Source organism: Oncorhynchus mykiss, chromosome 18 (assembly GCF_013265735.2).
Source record: "Oncorhynchus mykiss isolate Arlee chromosome 18, USDA_OmykA_1.1, whole genome shotgun sequence".
NCBI classification, from domain to species: Eukaryota; Metazoa; Chordata; class Actinopteri; order Salmoniformes; family Salmonidae; genus Oncorhynchus; species Oncorhynchus mykiss.
Genome location: NC_048582.1, coordinates 5,740,368 through 5,761,356, shown reverse-complemented (window position 1 = coordinate 5,761,356; position 20,989 = coordinate 5,740,368). Strand labels below are relative to the sequence as shown.

At 40.0% G+C, this 20,989-nt stretch overlaps 1 protein-coding gene across 3 annotated transcripts in view; it reads left to right on the top strand.

The window, feature by feature from the left end:
- The window catches only part of LOC110510709 (zinc finger protein 501-like), a 35,313-nt gene extending 14,969 nt beyond the window's left edge, over window positions 1-20,344 (top strand). For 2 of the 3 annotated variants that reach the window (XM_036951273.1, XM_036951272.1), the window contains exon 3: window positions 16,136-20,344. In XM_036951273.1, coding sequence (XP_036807168.1) covers window positions 16,136-17,235 — 1,100 coding nt within the window. In that variant the 3' untranslated portion in view covers window positions 17,236-20,344. Of the gene's footprint in view, window positions 1-9,126; window positions 9,691-14,149; window positions 14,368-16,135 lie in introns of those variants that run through there. The other variant, XM_036951271.1, reaches the window with a different exon arrangement.
- Window positions 20,345-20,989: the final 645 nt, after the last annotated feature.

Here is a 20,989-nt window from a genome sequence, read left to right as displayed (position 1 = left end):
AGACATTTGCCATTACTTTGGCGCTGACTTCTTGAATTCTGAATTCATTTAGACAACCATTTGACTTCGGGTAAATTGACACCTGACTCAAATTACTTAAAAGATTCTAACTTGTTGGATCTGAAAAGTGACTCTCCGATATACCGTTTAACTATCGAACAGCTGTTTTGTCGCTTTGCGCCAGGTACGTGGGTGCTGATGCAAATATATTCAGAGAGTTCTCTGTAGCCTCTCGATTGAGCTCAGCATCTCGACCTCGTTGCGAGCCACTGACACTGCGGTAGTTCAACGGGGTTGAGAGGCACTCTAGTCCTTAAGGTTATCCCTTGCTTTCTCTTATGGATGTCTGAATTGACCCTGTGGTTTTGCGCCAGGTACGTGGGTGCTGATGCAAATATATCCAGAGAGTTCTCTGTAGCCTCTCGATTGAGCTCAGTATCGCGACCTCGTTGCGGACACAGACTTTTTGGTATTCCATTTGGGGCAGGGAATCACCAGCGGGTTCTCCCATCCGAGCCAAACTTGAATCTCTCAATTTAGTAAAGCACCGACTCCAATTCAACCTCTCAGCCAGTAGAGGGGAGTGGCTACCTATCTAAATTCTTAACAGAACTCAGACCGATTGAAACTCTGCTCCTGATCTCGTGGGTCTTCTCGTCATCTCTCAAAGGTAATTAAATAACTATTACAAGTATTTAATATAGAGATAAGTGTTATCATTGTACCAGGCATTTTATAAGAACATTAAGAGAGTCGGGACTATATATATTTTTTTACTTCTGGTTAGACTATATTGGTCTCTGGCTGCCTCTTGAGTCATTTTATTTCAACACATATGAATGGAAAAATACACGTTTTAAAATGTAAACATTTGGTAGAAAGAAAACAAGTCTCTCGGTCGACCAGGAATAAATAAAAAAATGTTGGGACAGCCCTAATAGCTTTATTTCCTATATTGTACAGCCTACTGTTATGAAGTCATATGTATAACACACCAACTGACTGGTTCTTGTGATGTTGTTCACACAGGATACCGTGTTGAGACAATCTCTACATCTGGAGAGCAACAGCAGGAAGATCACCGAGCTAAGAGGTCTCACCACTGCCCACATTGTGAGGAGATTTTCCCAATTCTATCAAAACTAGAAATACACCTAAAAATACACACAGGAGATAATCTGTATTCCTGCACTGACTGTACGAAGAGTTTCACAACATCACAGGCTCTGACAGTTCATCTGCGAGTCCACACTGGAGAAAAACCTTACTCCTGCTCTGACTGTGGGGAGAGTTTCTCTCAACAGAGCAGCTTAAAAACACACCAACGTATACACACAGGAGAGAAGCCTTACTCATGCTCTGACTGTGGGAAGAGTTTCTCCGTATCCAGCAACTTAAAAACACACCTAAAAATACACGCTGGGGAGAAGCCTTACTTTTGCTCTGACTGTGGGGCGAGTTTTTCTCAACAGAGCCACTTACAAACCCACCAACATATACATACAGGAAAGAAGCATTACTTATGCTCTGACTGCGGAAAATGCTTCATAACATCAGCTGAGTTAACCAGTTAGAGCTCTAGGGGCGCTATTTCATTTTTGGATAAAAAACGTTCCCGTTTTAAGCGCGATATTTTGTCACGAAAAGATGCTCGACTATGCATATTCTTGACAGTTTTGGAAAGAAAACACTCTGAAGTTTCAGAATCTGCAAAGATTTTGTCTGTAAGTGCCCCAGAACTCATTCTACAGGCGAAACCAAGATGATGCATCACCCAGGAATTAGCAGAATTTCTGAAGCTCTGTTTTCCATTCTCTCCTTATATGGCTGTGATTGCGCAAGGAACGAGCCTACACTTTCTGTCGTTCGCCCAAGGTCTTAGCAGCATTGTGACGTATTTGTAGGCATATCATTGGAAGATTGGCCATAAGAGACTACATTTTCCAGAGGTCCGCCCGGTGTCCTTTGTCTAAATTTGTGCGTAATCTTCAGGTGCGGTCATTTTCTCCTGGGATTCAGGAGAGAAAGCATGTATCCAAGAACGATGTATCAATGAAGAGATATGTGAAAAACACCTTGAGGCTTGATTCTAAAAAACGTTTGCCATGTTTTCAGTCGATATTATGGAGTTAATTTGGAAAAAAGTTTGCGTTTTGAGGACTGAATTTATGGATTTTTTTTGGTAGCCAAATGTGATGTATAAAACGGAGCTATTTCTAATACACAAGGAATCTTTTTGGAAAAACTGAGCATCTGCTATCTAACTGAGAGTATCCTCATTGAAAACATCAGAAGTTCTTCAAAGGTAAATGATTTTATTTGAAGGCTTTTATGTTTTTGTTAATGTTGCGTGCTGGATGCTAACGCTAATGCTAACGCTAAATGCTAACGCGAAATGCTAACTCTAGCTAGCTACTTTTACACAAATGATTGTTTTCCTATGGTTGAGAAGCATATTTTGAAAATCTGAGATGACAGTGTTGTTTACAAAAGGCTAAGCTTGAGAGATGGCATATTTATTTCATTTCATTTGCGATTTTCATAAATAGTTAACGTTGTGTTATGCTAATGAGCTTGCTGATAGATTTACACAATCCTGGATACAGGGGTTTTTTCATAGCTAAACGTGACGCAGAAAACGGAGCGATTTGTCCTAAACAAATAATCTTTCAGGAAAAACTGAACATTTGCTATCTGAGAGTCTCCTCATTGAAAACATCTGAAGTTCTTCAAAGGTAAATGATTTTTTTGAATGCTTTTCTGTTTTTTTGTGTAAATGTTGCCAGCTGAATGTTAATGCTAAATGCTACGTTAGCCATCAATACTGTTACACAAATGCTTGTTTTGCAATGGTTGAGAAGCATATTTTGAAAATCTGAGATGACAGTGTTGTTAACAAAAGGCTAAGCTTGAGAGATGGCATATTTATTTCATTTCATTTGCGATTTTCATGAATAGTTAACGTTGCGTTATGGTAATGAGCTTGAGTCTGTATTCACGAACCCGGATCCGGGATGGGGAGATCAGAAAGGTTAAGAGTTCATCAGAGAACACACACAGGAGAGAAACCTTACTGCTGCTCTGACTGTGGGAAGAGTTTCTCTCAACAGAGCAACTTAAAATGTCACCAGCGAATACACACAGGAGAGAAGCCTTACTCCTGCTCTGATTGTGGGAAGAGTTTCACCCATTTGGATATATTAAAATGTCACCAGCGAATACACACAGGAGAGAAGCCTTACTCCTGCTCTGTCTGTGGGAAGAGTTTCTCCCAACAGGGCAACTTAAAAACACACCAACGTATACATAAAGGAGAGAAGCCTTACTCCTGTTCTGACTGTGAAAAATGCTTCACAACATCAACTGAGCTAAAAGTTCATCGGAGAACACACACAGGAGAGAAGCCTTACTGCTGTTCTGACTGTGGGAAGAGTTTCTCCCGATTGGCTACCTTAAAAACACATCAATGTATACATAAAGGAGAGAAGCCTCATCAGTTCTCTCAGACCAACTAAGATTAAAGTCACTCCATCGATTAATCCTCATCTCGTAAAAGAAGTGGTAACAGTGAATTGGATCAAGAAGAAAGCATAGAATACTATTGTAATCCTATTGTTTCTCAATGTGAGAGAACTGCAGAGGAAAGGGAGTGTTATAGAATTATGACATTGGAAATCATCTTTCTCCAACTTTTTTTTACTACAGAACGTGCCATTTTCACAGATGTTGATGTTGGGGTGGTGCTGGGGATGGGGATGATAAATATGAAGTTGGAACATTTTAAAATGTCCCTTTTTAAGGCAAAAACAATAGGATAGTGGTTGGTCGGGTGGATGGATGGATCAGCAAAAACATGAAAGTCTAGCAACCCAACGGTTGCGTGTTCAAATCTCATCACGGACAATTGTAGCTAATAAGCAACTTTGCAACTACACTACATGACCAAAAGTACACTACCATTCAAAAGGTTGGGGTCACTTAGAAATGTCCTTGTTTTTGAAAGATAAGCTATTTTTTTGTCTGTTTTATTTAACATCAAATTGATCAGTGTAGACATTGTTAATGTTGTAAATTACTGTTGTCGTTGGAAACGGCAGATTTTTTAATGGATAATCTACATAGGCGTACAGAGGCCCATCATCAGCAGCCATCACTCCTGTGTTCCAATGGCACGTTGTGTTAGCGATTTCAAGTTGATCATTATAAAAGGTTAAATGATCAATAGAAAACCCTTTTGCAATTATGTTAGCACAGCTAAAAACAGTTGTGCTGGTTAAGTTGGACTAGATGAGTATCTGGAGCATCAGCATTTGTGAGTTTGATTAAAGGCTCAAAATGGCCAGAAACAAATAACTTTCTTCTGAAACTCGTCAGTCTATTCTTGTTCTGAGAAATGAAGGCTATTCCATGCGAAAAATTGCCAAGAAACTGAAAATCTCATACAAGGCTGTGTACTACCTTCACAGAACAGCACAAACTGGACCTAACCAGAATAGAAAGAGGCGTGGGAGGCCCCGGTGCACAACTGAGCAAGACGACAAGTACATTAGAGTGCCTAGTTGTAGAAACAGACACCTCACAAGTCCTCAACTGGAAGCTTCATTAAATAGTTCCCGCAAAACACCAGTCTCAACGTCAACAGTGAAGAGGCGACTCCGGGATGCTGGCCTTCTAGGCAGAGTTGCAAAGAAAAAGACATCTCAGACTGGCCAATAAAAATAAAAGATTAAGATGGGCAAAAGAACACAGACACTGGACAGAGGAACTCTGTCTAGATGGCCAGCATCCCGGCGTCGCCTCTTCACTGTTGACGTTGAGACTGCACTGTATTTCTGATCAATTCGATGTTATTTAATGGACAAAAAACAACCACTTTTGAACGGTAGTGTATGTGGGCACCTGCTCGTCGAACATCTCATTCCAAAATCATGGGCCTTAATATGGACTTGTTCCCCCTTTTGCTGCAATAACAGCCTCCACTCTTCTGGGAAGGCTTTCCACAAGATGTTGGAACATTGCTCTGGGGACTTTTTCCATTCAACCACGTGCATTAGTGCGGTCGGGCACTGATGTTGGGCGATTAGGTCTAGCTCCCAGTCAACGTTTCAATTAATCCCAAAGGTGTTCGATGGGGTTAAGGTCAGGGCTCTGTGCAGGCCAGTCAAGTTCTTCCACACTGATCTCAACAAACCATTTGTGTATGGACGTCTATTTGTTCTCGGGGGCATTGTCACGCTGAAACAGGAAAGGGCCTTCCCCAAACTGTTGCCACAAAGTTGGCAGCACAGAACCATCTATAATGTCATTGTACGCTGTAGCGGTAAGATTTTCCTTCACTGGAACAAAGGGAACTAGTCCGAACCATGAAAAACAGCCCCAGACCATTAGTTGTCCTCCACCAAACTTTACAGTTGGCACTATGCATTGGGGCAGGTAGCGTTCTCCCTGCATCCACCAAACCCAGATTAGTCCGTCGGACTGCTAGATGATGAAGCGTGATTCATCTCTCCAGAGAACATGTTTCCACTGCGTCACTCCAATGGCGTTTAGTTTTACACCACTCCAGCCAACGCTTGGCATTACGCATGGTGATCTTAGGCATGTGTGCTGCTGCTCGGCCATGGAAACCCATTTTATGAAGCTCCCAACGAACAGTTCTTGTTGACGTTGCTTCCAGAAGCAGTTTGGAACTTGACTGTGAGTGATGCAACCGAGGACAGACCATTTTTACATGCTTCAGCACTCGGCGGTCCTCATGCAAGGCAGACATTTGATGAACTGGCGGTGCCACATTGAAAGTCACTAAGCTCTTCAGTAAGGCTATTCTACTGCCAATGTTTGTTTATGGAGAATGCATGGCTGTGTGCTCAATTGTATACTCCTGTCAGCAATGGGTGTGGCTGAAATAGCCAAATCCACAATTTGAAGGGGTGTCCTCATACTTTTGTGTATATAGTGTGCTTACCATGTTAATGTTAGCAACAACAAATTGGAATTCGTAAAATATCATACGTATAGAAAATTGTAACATATTGTACGAAACGTAATTCGTAACATACATACATCCTACAAATCGTATTACAGTTATAGGCCAATGTAATGTAATGTAACATAACATACTAAATTGTGTGGTATATTTTTAAAAATTATTTTTACATATAGTACGTTTTGCTCTGACACCAAGTTGTCCCTCTGCAGTTCTCTGTGGGAATGAGTTGGTAGATACAGTTGAAGTTGGAAGTTTACATACACTTAGGTTGGAGTCATTAAAACTCGTTTTCAACCACTCCATAAATTTCTTGTTAACAAACTATAGTTTTGGCAAGTCGGTTAGGACATCTTCTTTGTGCATGACACAAGTCGTTTTTCCAACAATTGTTTACAGACAGATTATTTCACTTATAATTCACTGCATCACAATTCCAGTGGGTCAGAAGTTTACATACACTAAGTTGACTGTGCCTTTAAACAGCTTGGAAAATTCCAGAAAATGATGTCATGGCTTTAGAAGCTTCTGATAGGCTAATTGACATCCTTTGAGTCAATTGTAGGGGTACCTGTGGATGTAGTTCAAGGTCTACCTTCAAACTCAGTGCCTCTTTGCTTGACATCATGGGAAAATCAATAGATATCAGCCAAGACCTCAGAAAATAAATTGTAGTCCTCCACAAGTCTGGTTCATCCTTGGGAGCAATTTCCAAACACCTGAAGGTACCACGTTCATCTGTACAAACAACAGTACGCAAGTACAAACACCATGGGACCACACAGCCGTCATACCGCTCAGGAAGGAGGTGCGTTCTGTCTCCTAGAGATGAATGTACTTTGGTGCGAAAAGTGCAAATCAATCCCAGAACAACAGCAAAGGACCTTGTGAAGATGCTGGAGGAGATAAGTATAAAAGTATCTATATCCACAGTAAAAAAACTCCTATATCGACATAATCTGAAAGGCCGCTCAGCAAGGAAAAAGCCACTGCTCCAAAACCACCATAAAAAAGCCAGACTACGGTTTGCAAATGCACTTGGGGACAAAGATTGTACTTTTTGGAGAAACGTCCACTGGTCTGATGAAACAAAAGTAGAACTGTTTGTCCATAATGACCATTGTTATGTTTGGAGGAAAAAGAGGGAGGCTTACAAGCCGAAGAACACCATCCCAACCGTGAAGCACAGGGGGTGGCAGCATCATGTTGTGGGGGTGCTTTGCTGGAGGAGGGACTGGTGCACTTCACAAAATAGATGGCATCATGAGGATGGAAAATTATGTTGATATATTGAAACAACATCTCAAGACATCAGTCAGGAAGTTAAATGGGTCTTCCAATGGACAATGACCCCAACCATACTTCCAAAATTGTGGCAAAATGGCTTAAGGACAACAAAATCAAGGTATTGGAGTGGACATCACAAATCCCTGACCTCAACCCTATAGAAAATGTGTGGGCAGAACTGAAAAAGCGTGTGCGAGCAAGGAGGCCTACAAACCTGACTCCGTTACACTAGCTCTGTCAGGAGGAATGGGCCAAAATTCACCCAACTTAATGTGGGAAGCTTGTGGAAGACTCCCCGAAACATTTGACCCAAGTTAAACAATTTAAAGTCAATGCTACCAAATACTAATTGAGTGTATGTAAACTTCTGACCCACTGGGAATACGATGAAAGAAATAAAAACTGAAATAAATAATTATCTCAACTATTATTCAGACCATGCACATTCTTAAAACAAAGTGGTGATCCTAACTGACCTAAAACAGGGAATTTTGACTTGGATTAAATGTCAGTAATTGTGAAAAACTGAGTTTAAATGTATTTGGCTAAGGTGTATGTAAACTTCTGACTTCAACTGTACATGTATCAGATAGAGATGGTGTGATGATCAGTTCTCTGTTGGGAATGAGCTAGTAGACACATGTATCAGATAGAGATGGTGTGATGATCAGTTTTCACCATTACTTTGGGTGGATAATTTTTTACTACATAATGACTTTTGTTTAATGATACACAGGCTATGAAATGACTACATGTGTTTATTAAATTGTCTTTTAAAACTAGATTCATTATTTTAGTCATTGATTCATGTATTTGGATAACTGTAATGAAATGAATTGATATACTAATGAAAAATAAACATGCTACATGAATTTGTGCCGTCAACCTTTGTTTTCTGGGTTATCTATACATAAAATACAATGTTTTTGTTTAATTCATGGAATTCAAAATAATTTACATGTCTATTATCTACTCAAAACATGTCACTACACCTTTACACATCACCATGGGGACAAGCCAATTTGCTAGCCACCAGTAATTGCTACAATGCACACAAATAGATGTTTTGCAGTATAAAGGACATACATATGTTTCTTATTAAATAACAGTTAAATAAAATGGGGAAAAGTATTGTCATTTTGAGGTGTTTTATATGGTGCCAAAGTCCAGGGACAGCATTACCACCACAATCCAATAATGACCCAGTTACTATTGGGGAATGGAACCAGAGAGGAAGCTTGTGTTACCTTTCTCTTACTTATCGTAAGAGTAGGGGTGTTAACCCCGGAGTCCTGGCTAATTTCTCATTCTGACCATCATGGCTCTAATCATCCCCAGCTTCCAGGCTCATTCATCCCCCCCTCCTCTCCCCTGTAACTATTCCCCAGGTTGTTGCTGTAAATGAGAACGTGTTCTGTCAACTTCCCTGGTCAAATAAAAAAATGTAATTACTTAAACATTAATGTGCACTGTTCAAAATATATCTACAGTCAAAGCTGTTGCTAGCACTAGCCTCCAAAATAAAGTGTCCGATCTGGGTTAACTTGGTAGAGTTTACGAAAACAAATATAATACAAGTGTCATTCCAGATGAGGAATAAGAAATGTTCAAAGCACATGTTTGTATTTAGGCAATGTAATGTCTAGTTCTTACACAGGATGTAGCTAGTTAAAATTAAGTGTATCTTTAGGAGTAATTCATGTGTACCTGTACATTACCCACCCTGACAACCTGGCCCTCAATTTAAAGCCCATGGAAGTGACATCCAAGTGGGAGAACAAATACACTAGTACAACACAGAGTATATTTAATATCTGCACAAGTACAATGTAATTACTAGGTGTTACACAGGATTTGGCCGGTGATAATGAAGTCTATCTTGAGGGGTACTTACTTGTAATTACAGTGAACCAATAGCCAGTGGTGGAAAAAGTACCCAGCTGTCATACTTGAGTAAAAGTAAAGATACCTTAATAGAAAGTCACCCAGTAAAATGCTCCTTGAGTAAAAGTCTAAAAGTATTTGGTTTTAAATATACTTAAGTTGCAAAAGTCAATGCATTAATAATTTCAGATTCCTTATATTAAGCAAACCAGATGGCACAATTTGAAAAATATATTATGGATGGCCAATGGGCACACTCCAACATTCAGACATAATTGACATCCCTACCTCCTCTGACCAGGGTTGTTCTCTTGGTAACTGTGTGAATTGGACCATTTTCCTGTCCTGCTAAGCATTCCAACTGTAATGAGTACTTTTGGGTGTCATGGAAAATGTATTGAGTAAAAAGTACATGATTGTCTTTAGAACAGGAGTCGAGGAGGTCCGTGTGCAAAATGTGGACATGATAGATTACCGCGGGGGGGAAAAAGTGTTATAGATAAGATAAAAACGTCAAGACAGAAGAGAGAAAGGTACGTTTTCCATGCAATTTGTTTCGTTTCCTTTTGGGAATACATGACTAGTGCTGGACGATTTAGCATAGGACGTTAGATAACTAGCTAGCTAGCATTTGGCAGCTACCTAGCCAACGGAAGGCTAGCTAGCTAATGGAAGAGGCATAACTGTAGCAAACGTTAGCTGGCGTTAATGTTAGGTCTACCAACTAGGCTAGCTAGCTAACGGAAGAGCCATAACTGTAGCAAGCTAACGTGTTAGGCCTACCAACTAGGCTAGCTAGCCAGCTAACAGGTTACCATAGCACATTGTACCGAATATATTTACCATGTAGTATGTTGAGTTTTGGATTAGCTAGCACGATAGATAGTTTTCTGACCTTGACTAGCCACTGTAGCTAAATTACCTACAATAAACTGGCAAATAGCTATGTTATGGTCGCTACTCGCTAGCTAGCCTTTGTTAGCCGGGCTCACCTTTGCTAGCCACAATAACGATTATCCACAACAGTATAATTTACTTTTTGCCTTCCTAATAAACGTCCCCATTGTAAACAACAAGGTGTGGTCTATCTTGTTTTAGTTATACACATCTTTCGTGTTAGCATGCACTTTTATAGCTAGCTGGATAACACAATAACTGGTTAGCAAGGCCTAGATAGCTATAGGCCTAAACTATGGAAAGCATGATGATGAAAACTACTATAGGGTAACATAGTGTCCAAATTGTCATACATTCTTCTCTACCACAGATTTCCACAAGGTCTCAGTTTCCAGGATGGGAAATGCTTACTAGAAAGAAACATACGACAAAATTTCAATTTTTATTTGTAATGTTAAAAAGGGGAGAAAAGGACAATCCTGTTTTTCTAAATTAGCTACAGTGCATTTGGAAAGTATTCAGAACCCTTGATTTTTTTCCACATTTTGTTACGTTACAGCCTTATTCTAAAATTGATTACATAAAAGTTTTCCTTCTGCAATCTACGCACAATATCCTATAATGCCAAAGCGAAAACAGGTTGTTAAATTAAAATAAAAAAAATTCTACAAAAATACCTTATTTACGTAAGTATTCAGACTCTTTGCTATAAGACTCGAAATTGAGCTCAGGTGCATCCTGTTTCCATTGATCATCCTTGAGATGTTTCTACAACTTGATTGGAGTCCACCTGTGGTAAATTCAATTGATTGGACATGATTTGGAAAGACACACACCTGTCTGCAAAAGGTACAGGGATTGGACTGCTGAAGACTGGGATAAAGTCATTTTCTCTGAATCCCCCTTCCGATTGTTTGGGGCATCCGGAAAAAAGCTTGTCCGGAGAAGACAAGGTGAGCGCTACCATCAGTCCTGTGTCATGCCAACAGTAAAGCATCCTGAGACCATTCATGTGTGGGGTTGCTTCTCAGCCAAGGGATTGGGCTCACTCACAATTTTGCCTAAGAACACAGCCATGAATAAAGAATGGTACAAACACATTCTCCGAGAGCAACTTCTCCCAACCATCCAGGAACAGTTTGGTGACGAACAATGCCTTTTCCAGAATGATGGACACCTTGGCATAAGTGATAACTAAGTGGCTCCGGGAACAGAACATATATATTTTGGGTCCATGGCCAGGAAACTCCCCAGACCTTAATCCCATTGAGAACTTGTGGTCAATCCTCAAGAGGAGGGTGGACAAACAAAAACCCACAAATTCAAACTTCCAGCATTAATTATGCAATAATGGCTGTCATCAGTCAGGTTGTGGCCCAGAAGTTAATTGACAGCATGCCAGGGCAGATTACAGAGGTCTTGAAAAAGAAGGGTCAACAAATATTGACTCTTTGCATCAACTTCATGTAATTGTCAATAAAAGCCTTTGATACTTATGAAATGCTTGTAATTATACTTCAGCATTCCATAGTAACATCTGACAAAAATATCTAAAGACACTGAAGCTGCAAACTTTGTGGAAATTAATATTTGTGTCATTCTCAAAACGTTTGGCCATGACTGTAGATTGATGGGGGGGGGGGGGGGGGGGGGTCATTCCTTCACTTAATTCTCAAGAAATCATAGCTCACTATTGTAATCCTATTGTTTCTCACTGTGAGAAAAGGGAGCGTTATAGAATGTTAGCCACTTTACTGATCAGTATTCACCTTGTCAGTTTTGGTGTGTTTTGTTAGTTTCAACTGTAAAGATGTTGAGATTACCTTGGATTTGTCTTTAGGATTGAATATCCTCTGTGAGGCTGGTTGACTGGGTGGTGCTGCTTCCCTCTGAAGTTTTCTGTGAGAATGAGCTGGTAGACACAACATGTATCAGATAGAGATGGTGTGATGATCAGTTTTCACCAGTCATTTGGTGGATACCTTTTGTTTCTTAAATTGTATTTTAAAACTAGAGTTATTTTAGTCATTAATGATGAATATGTTTGGATAACTCACATGAATTTGTACTGGTCACACTCTTCCCTTTTGTATAATGAATTACCAAAAAACAATGTTCCAAGTGACATTTGCTGTTTTTCTGAAGCTGAACAAGACAGGAAGTTGAAATGAGCGTCACAAAGCTAAATCTGACCTATTCTCTAACATGTTTTGTCATCATAAACAGCTGTGAGACCTGCTAGAGTACTGCAACTGTATTGATCTCCTGAATCATTGTAGTTATGGGGGGTTATCTTTACAGTAAATATAATGCTTTTGTTTAATTCATGAATTTCCAATAAATATATCTGTATTTATCTACTCAATACATGTCATGACACCTCTACACACTGGGACAAGACAATTTACTAGTCACCAATATTCTCTAAATCAAATCAGTGATGACTGTCTTATGGCCTGGAGATAGAAGCAAAATCTAATATTAAAGAATTCTAAAGGTTTTGCTTGCATGAGGTACAGTATCTCATGATTAGCCTTAGACCACACTATTTACCAAGAGAGTTTTCATCTATATTTTTCATTGCTGTCTATTTATCACCACAAACCAATGCTGGCAGTAAGGCTGTACTCAATGAGCTGTATAAGGCCATAAGCAAACAAGAAAATGCTCATCCACTCCTAGTGGCCGGAAACTTTAATGCAGGAAAGCTAAAATCTGTTTTGCCCCATTTCTACCAGCATGTCACGGATGCAAATAAAACTAATCTAGATCACCTTTACTCCACACACAGAGACGTGTACAAAGCTCTCCCTCGCCCTCTATTTGGCAAATCTGACCATAATTCTATCCTCATGATTCCTGCTTACAAGGATGTGGCAGGGCTCTCACACTATTACAGACTACAAAAGGAAGCACAGCCGTGAGCTGCCCAGTGACACGAGCCTACCAGACGAGCTAAATTACTTCTATGCTCACTTCGAGGCAAGCAACACTGAAGCATGCATGAGAGCATCAGCCGTTCCAGACGACTGTGATCACGCTCTCCATAGCCGATGTGAGTAAGGCCTTTTAACAGGTCAACATTCACAAGGCCAGGCAGATTACCAAGGACATGTACTCCGAGCATGCATTGACCAACAGGAAAGTGTCTTCACTGACTTTTTCAACTGAGTCTGTAATACCTACATGTTTCAAGCAGACCACCATAGTCCCTGTGCCCAAGAACACTAAGGTAACCTGCCTAAATGACTACCAACCCGTAGCACTCACGCCTGTAGCCATGAAGTGCTTTGAAAGGCCAGTCATGGTTCGCATCAACACCATTATACCAGAAACCCTAGACCAACAACAATTTGCATACTGCCCTAACAGATCCACAGATGATGCAATCTCTATTGCACTCCACACTGCCCTTTCCCACCTGGACATAAGGAACACTTTTATATGACTTTTCAACTTTCATTCATAACCTAAAATGAATCTAACTTGAACGTTTGGAAAAATAAGTATTTTAGATGTTTTTTTGCTTACTAGGACTATTGTAGTATCCGAATGACACTAATTGGTTCAGGACTCCAGCACTGCAGGTGGCGCTAACTCTGTGGTGTCAACGGACTTCCGTTCAGGCAGTGCGGGTGCATGAGTGAGAGACAATTTCAAGGTTGCATTACTGTTTTGAAGCAGAACGTAATGATTATCACTTTTCTACATGTGTAAAAATATTCAGACACATTCAGTTGTTTCCATCTTTATCTATAAATGTTTCTATCGTATGAACGGGAAATACAATTAGAGTTAAATAATACAGTGAAGACAAGATTATTCAGGAAAATAGTACATAGTGCTGCCTGAAACATACTGCAACCTTGTACTAAATGGTTTTTGAGTAATTTATGCATTTTTGTGAATTGAGTAAATATACTATAGGTTATGAGCACTGTAATTTAAAGTGTGCACTTTGTCTTATGTGAAATGAATAAATGGTTTGTTTTCAATGTTTAGCTACCTGATCTAATATCATTTTTAGAGAATAAAGAAAGTACCAGAACTCTGACAATAACTTTTGGGGGGGCCATTTTCTCTTCATTACTACAGGCCAACTCCAATTATGTCTGAGGCCGGTAACATCAAAAGTGAGGACAAACCCAATCTACAGTCACTGGGTCCTGATTGTGACAGTGGAGCCCAGTTTGTACTGCAGGATCCAGAAATGGCATCAGTGAAGCTGGAAGACTGCAGTCAAACACTGGAGCTGAATGTCAACATTAAAGATGAAGAAGAGGAGGAGAAGATTGGGAAATCTGTTTATGATGGTAAGAGCAGGTTCTGTCTATAAGTTATCTTCATAAGTTAGACCTCCATAAGTTATTGATAGGTTTAATTCTGTAAATCTGACATCAGAGATCCTTGAACAAGTTCTATGAAATGAGCCTGTAGTTTCTAACCCTTGTGATAGTGAGTGGAGGATGATATGAAATGAGTCTGTGTAGTTACTAACCCTTGTGATAGTGAGTGGAGGATGATATGAAATTAGTCTGTGTAGTTACTAACCCTTGTAATAGTGAGTGGAGGATGATATGAAATGAGTCTGTAGTTACTAACCCTTGTGATAGTGAGTGGAGGATGATATGAAATGAGTCTGTGTAGTTACTAACCCTTGTTATAGTGAGTGGAGGATGATATGAAATGAGTGTGTAGTTACTAACCCTTGTGATAGTGAGTGGAGGATGATATGAAATGAGTCTGTGTAGTTACTAACCCTTGTGATAGTGAGTGGAGGATGATATGAAATGAGTCTGTGTAGTTTCTAACCCTTGTGATAGTGAGTGGAGGATTATATGAAATGAGTCTGTAGTTACTAACCCTTGTGATAGTAATTTGGGGATGATATGAAATTAGTCTGTGTAGTTACTAACCCTTATGATATGAAATTAGTCTGTGTAGTTACTAACCCTTGTGATAGTGAGTGGAGGATTATATGACTCATAATATTCACTTTTTTTGGTTACTACATGATTCCATATTTGTTATTTCATAGTTTTGATGTTTTATTATACAATGTAGAAAATAGTAAAAATAAAGAAAAACCCTTGAATAAGTAGGTGTGTCCAAACATTTGACTGGTACTGTGTATATAAAACTTGTATGACACACGAGACATTTGTCTGAGTGAATCTGATAATATTTCTGTTTGTCTTAACTCACCGTCACTGTGGAGTTTCTCGTATAAAAAATGTTCATCTCAAACAGCAAGTAAACAAAGTCTGTTTCTACAAAAAATCCAGTTCTCTCCCTTTTGATAACAACTCAATATGAAAGGGGAAAAAATGTCATGCTTTGATTCGGTGGAAACATCTTACTTCTTATCCCTTGTGCAAATAGCCTACAGCTGTGTCTGTCTGTCTGTCTGGAGCTTGCTGGCAACTCTAAGGGCCCAAAATATTTTATACAATGTTGCAAGTTTTCTAGCACAGGCCACACCAAATTAATAGTTGATACAATGTTTAAAATGTCTTCCAGACAGACCATGTGCAGCCAATTTGATTGATAGGATAACTATTTTCAGCAGGATATTTTCTACCTGCACGCTGCAATGTTTTTATTTGTTGGCTTTATGAAAGCTAGTTTTACATATTGACAATAGAAGTTACTTTTAGATTTGTATCATTTTGATAGAATTTTGATTAACCACGTGACATTGATTTGAGATATGAAAACTTTATTATGAATGAAACCGTTCCATGAAAATGTACACATGAAAATCACAACTGGCAAATCAGTAGAAATGGTACTATACCTTCGCACTCCAAATGGAAAAGGTTGCCGACCGGCAACGTCAGGAGCATAACAGAAGGCCAGCGGGAGAAGGAGAGTCGGGAACAGATTTTTTTTTACTTCTGGTTAGGCAATATTTATTTCTAGCTCCCTCTTGAGTATTTTATGTGTCTTCATTTTTAAATCGGACAAGCTCAGTAGCCTCCATATAGCTGATTTTATTTCAACACATATATATATGGAAAAATAAACGTTTTAAAATTTTAAAAAATTGACTGACTGGTTCTTCTGATGTTGTTCACACAGGAGACCATGTTGAGACATTCTCTACATCCAGAGAGCAACAGCAGGAAGATCACAGAGCTAAGAGGTCTTATCCCTGCCCGCATTGTGAGGAGATTTTCCCAATTCTATCAAAGCTAAAAATACACCTACAAATACACACAGGGGAGAATCTGTATTCCTGCACTGACTGTGGGAAGAGTTTCACAACATCACAGGCTCTGACAGTTCATCGACGAGTGCACACTGGAGAAAAACCTTACTCCTGCTCTGACTGTGGGGAGAGTTTCTCGCATCAGAGCAACTTAAAAACACACCAACGTATACATACAGGAGAGAAGCCTTACTCCTGCTCTGACTGTGGGGAGAGTTTCTCTCAACAGAGCAGCTTAAAAACACACCAACGTATGCACACAGGAGAGAAGCCTTACTCCTGCTCTGACTGTGGGAACAGTTTCACCTCATCAAGCAGCTTAAAAAAACACCAACGTGTACACACAGGAGAGAAGCCTTACTCCTGCTCTGACTGTGGGGCGATTTTCTCTCAGCAGAGCAGCTTAAAGTCACACCAACTTATACATACAGGAGAGAAGCATTACTTCTGCTCTGACTGTGGAAAATGTTTCACAAGATCAGTTGAGCTAAGAGTTCATCGGAGAACACACACAGGAGAGAAGCCTTACTGCTGCTCTGACTGTGGGAAGAGTTTCTCTCAACAGGGCCACTTAATATGTCACCAGCGAATACACACAGGAGAGAAGCCTTACTACTGCTCTGAATGTGGGATGAACTTTTTTCAACAGAGCGGCTTAAAGTCACACCAACGAATACACACAGGAGAGAAGCCTTACGCGTGCTCTGACTGTGGGAAGAGTTTTTCAAATCAGAGCAACTTAAAAACACACCAACGTATACATAAAGGAGAGAAGCCTTACTCCTGCTCTGACTGTGGGAAGTGCTTCACAACATCAACTGAGCTAAAAGTTCATCAAAGAAGACACACAGGAGAGAAGCCTTATTTCTGCTCTGACTGTGGGAAGAGTTTCACCCGATTGGCTACCTTAAAAACACATCAATGTATACATAAAGGAGAGAAGCCTCATCACTTCTCTCAGACCAGCTAAGATTAAAGTCACTCCATCAATTAATCCTCATGTCATAAAAGAAGTGGTAACAGTGAATTTGATAACATTAAGAAAGAGTAACACTACTGTAATCATATTGTTTCTCACTGCGAGGGAACTGTGAAGAGGAAAGAGTGCGTTTATAGAATCATGTCATTGGAAAGTCCATCCTTTTTTTTAATGAGCCATTTGCACATGTGTTGATGTTGTGGTGGTGCTGGAGATGATGAATATGAAGAAATGTCCCTTTAGGACAAACCAAAAGGAGGGTGGATAGATGGGTCTGCATATAACATGAACGTCTTGCAACCCAAAGGCATATAACATGAACGTATTGCAACCCAAAGGCATATAACATGAACGTCTTGCAACCCAAAGGCATATAACATGAACGTCTTGCAACCCAAAGGCATATAACATGAACGTCTTGCAACCCAAAGGCATATAACATGAACGTATTGCAACCCAAAGGCATATAACATGAACGTCTTGCAACCCAAAGGCATATAACATGAACGTATTGCAACCCAAAGGCATATAACATGAACGTCTTGCAACCCAAAGGCATATAACATGAACGTATTGCAACCCAAAGGCATATAACATGAACGTCTTGCAACCCAAAGGTTTCATGTTCGAATCTCATCATGGACAACTTTTGCATTTGAACTAATAAGCACCTTTTCCAACTACACTACATGGACAAAAGTATGTGGGCACCTGCTCGTGGAACATCTCATTCCAAAATCATGGCCCTTAATATGGACCTGGTCCCCCTTTTGCTGCTATAACAGCCCCCACTCTTCTGGGAAGGCTTTCCACTAGATGTTTGAACATTGCTGCTATAACAGCCCCCACTCTCCTGGGAAGGCTTTCCACTAGAAGTTGTAACATTGCTACGGGAACGTGCTTCCATTCAGACGCATTAGTGAGGTTGGGCACTGATGTTGGGCGATTAGGCCTGGCTCGCAGTCGATATTCCAATTCATCCCAAAGGTGTTCGATGGGGTTGAGATCAGGGCTCTGTGCAGGCCAGTCAAGTTCTTTCAAACCGTTTTTTGACACACCATTTCTGTATGGACGTCTATTTGTGCTCGGGGGCATTGTCACGCTGAAACAGGAAAGGGCCTTCCCCAAACTGGTGCCACAAAGTTGGCAGCACAGAATCATCTATAATGTCATTGCACGTTAAGATTTCCCTTCACTGGAACTATGGAGCCTAGCCCGAACCATGAAAAACAGCCCCACACCATTATTCCTCCACCAAACTTTACAGTTGCCACTATGCATTGGGGCAGGTAGCGTTTGCCTGGCATTCACCAAACACAGATTTTTCTGTGGGACTGCCAGATGATGAAGAGTGATTCATCACTCCAGACAACACGTTTACACTGCTTCAGAGTCCAATAGCGGCGAGCTTTACACCCCTCCAGCCAATGCTTGGCATTGCGCATGGTGATCTTAGTCTTGTGTGCGGCTACTCGGCCATGGAAACCCATTTCATGAAGCTCCCGATGAACAGTTCTTCTGTTGCTTCCAGAAGCAGTTTGGAACTCGATAGGACAGGCGATTTTTACGTGCTAAGCGCTTCCGCTCTCGGTGGTCCCGTTTTTTGAGCTTGTGTGGCTTACCACTTCGTGGTTGAGCCATTCTTGCTCCTAGATGTTTTCATAATAACAGCACTTACAGTTTAACAGGGCAGCTCTAGCAAGGAAGAAACATGACGAACTGACTTGTTGGAAAAGTGGCATCCTATGACGGTGCCACATTGAAAGTCACTGAGCTCTTCAGTATCAGTAAGGCCATTCTACTTCCAATGTTTGTCTATGGAGATTGCATGGCCGTGTGCTCGATTTTATACTCCTGTCAGCAACAGGTGTGGCTGAAGTAGCCAAATCCACTATTTTGTGTGTATATATAGTGTACTTAGCATGTTAATTAATGTTAGCAACAACAAAATGGAATTTGTAAAATATCATACGTATCGCAAATTCGTAACATATTGTACGAATTGTAATTCATACATCTTAGAAATCGTATTACATTCATAGGCCAATGTAACATAACATACTAAATTGAGTGGTATGGTTTTGCTCTGACACCAAGTTGTCCCTCTGCAGTTCTCTGTTGGGAATGAGCTAGTAGACACATGTATCAGATAGAGATGGTGTGATGATCAGTTCTCTGTTGGGAATGAGCTGGTAGACAACATGTATCAGATAGAGATGGTGTGATGATCAGTTCTCTGTTGGGAATGAGCTAGTAGACACATGTATCAGATAGAGATGGTGTGATGATCAGTTCTCTGTTGGGAATGAGCTGGTAGACAACATGTATCAGATAGAGATGGTGTGATGATCAGTTCTCTGTTGGGAATGAGCTAGTAGACAACATGTATCAGATAGAGATGGTGTGATGATCAGTTCTCTGTTGGGAATGAGCTGGTAGACAACATGTATCAGATAGAGATGGTGTGATGATCAGTTCTCTGTTGGGAATGAGCTAGTAGACACATGTATCAGATAGAGATGGTGTGATGATCAGTTCTCTGTTGGGAATGAGCTAGTAGACACATGTATCCGATAGAGATGGTGTGATGATCCGTTTTCTGTGGGAATGAGCTGGTAGACACATGTATCAGATAGAGATGGTGTGATGATCAGTTTTCACCATTACTTTGGGTGGATTATTTTTTACTACATAATGACTTTTGTTTAATGATACACAGGCTATGAAATGACTTCCCTGTTTATTAAATTGTCTTTTAAAACTAGATTCATTATTATAGTAATTGATAATTAATACATTTGGATAACTGTAATGAACTTAATTTATCTGCTAATGAAAAATAAACATTCTACATGATTTTGTGCTGGTCAACCTTTGTTTTTTGGGTTATCTATACAGAAAATACAATGTTAATTTCTAATTGACATGTTTATCTACTCAAAACATGTCACTACACCTTTACACATCACCATGGGGACAAGCCAAATGGCTAGCCACCAGTAATTGCTACAATGCACACAAATAGATGTTTTGCAGTAGAAAATACTTAAATGTTTCTTATTAAATAACAGTTCAATAAAAATGATATTGTGCAATGAAACCAAGTGTATTCATCATTTTGTTGGATTAAAAGTACTTACAAATGTTTGATTGTGTGCACTCGCTGTGTGATCTTTTATAGAACTCACCAGCATATGTGGTCCTAAAGACTGGAAAGGAGTTGAGCCATCTCTATGGGGAAAGAATATAGTTTGGGCTGAATCCAGGAAATAAAGTCTGAGGTTAAAACCTGTTATGGATGATGCGAATTTTCGCAGCTTTTTGTTAAAAATCGCGCAACATTTCAAAGTCCTGCTACTCATGCCAAGAATATAGTATATGCATATGATAAGTATGTGTGGATAGAAAACACTCTGAAGTTTCTAAAACTGGTTAAATCGGGTCTGTGGCTATAACAGAACGTGTTTAGGAGTAAAAATCCCTGGTAAAACTGTTTACCAAAAACAAAATATTTGTCCGCCATTCAATGTATTGTTAAAGGCGACCTAAAATAAATGAGGACCCCCTGTAAACGCCTACAGCTTCCACACATTTATCCTTGGTTACAACACGAATAAGCCCCTCCTTTCTTGAGGCGCACCACAGTATGTTGTGAAACTGAAAAAATGGACGATGATTTCCAGACTTGCTGCTATCGAATACAGATCGCCCCGTGATCAATTTGATACATCATTAACGTTTATTA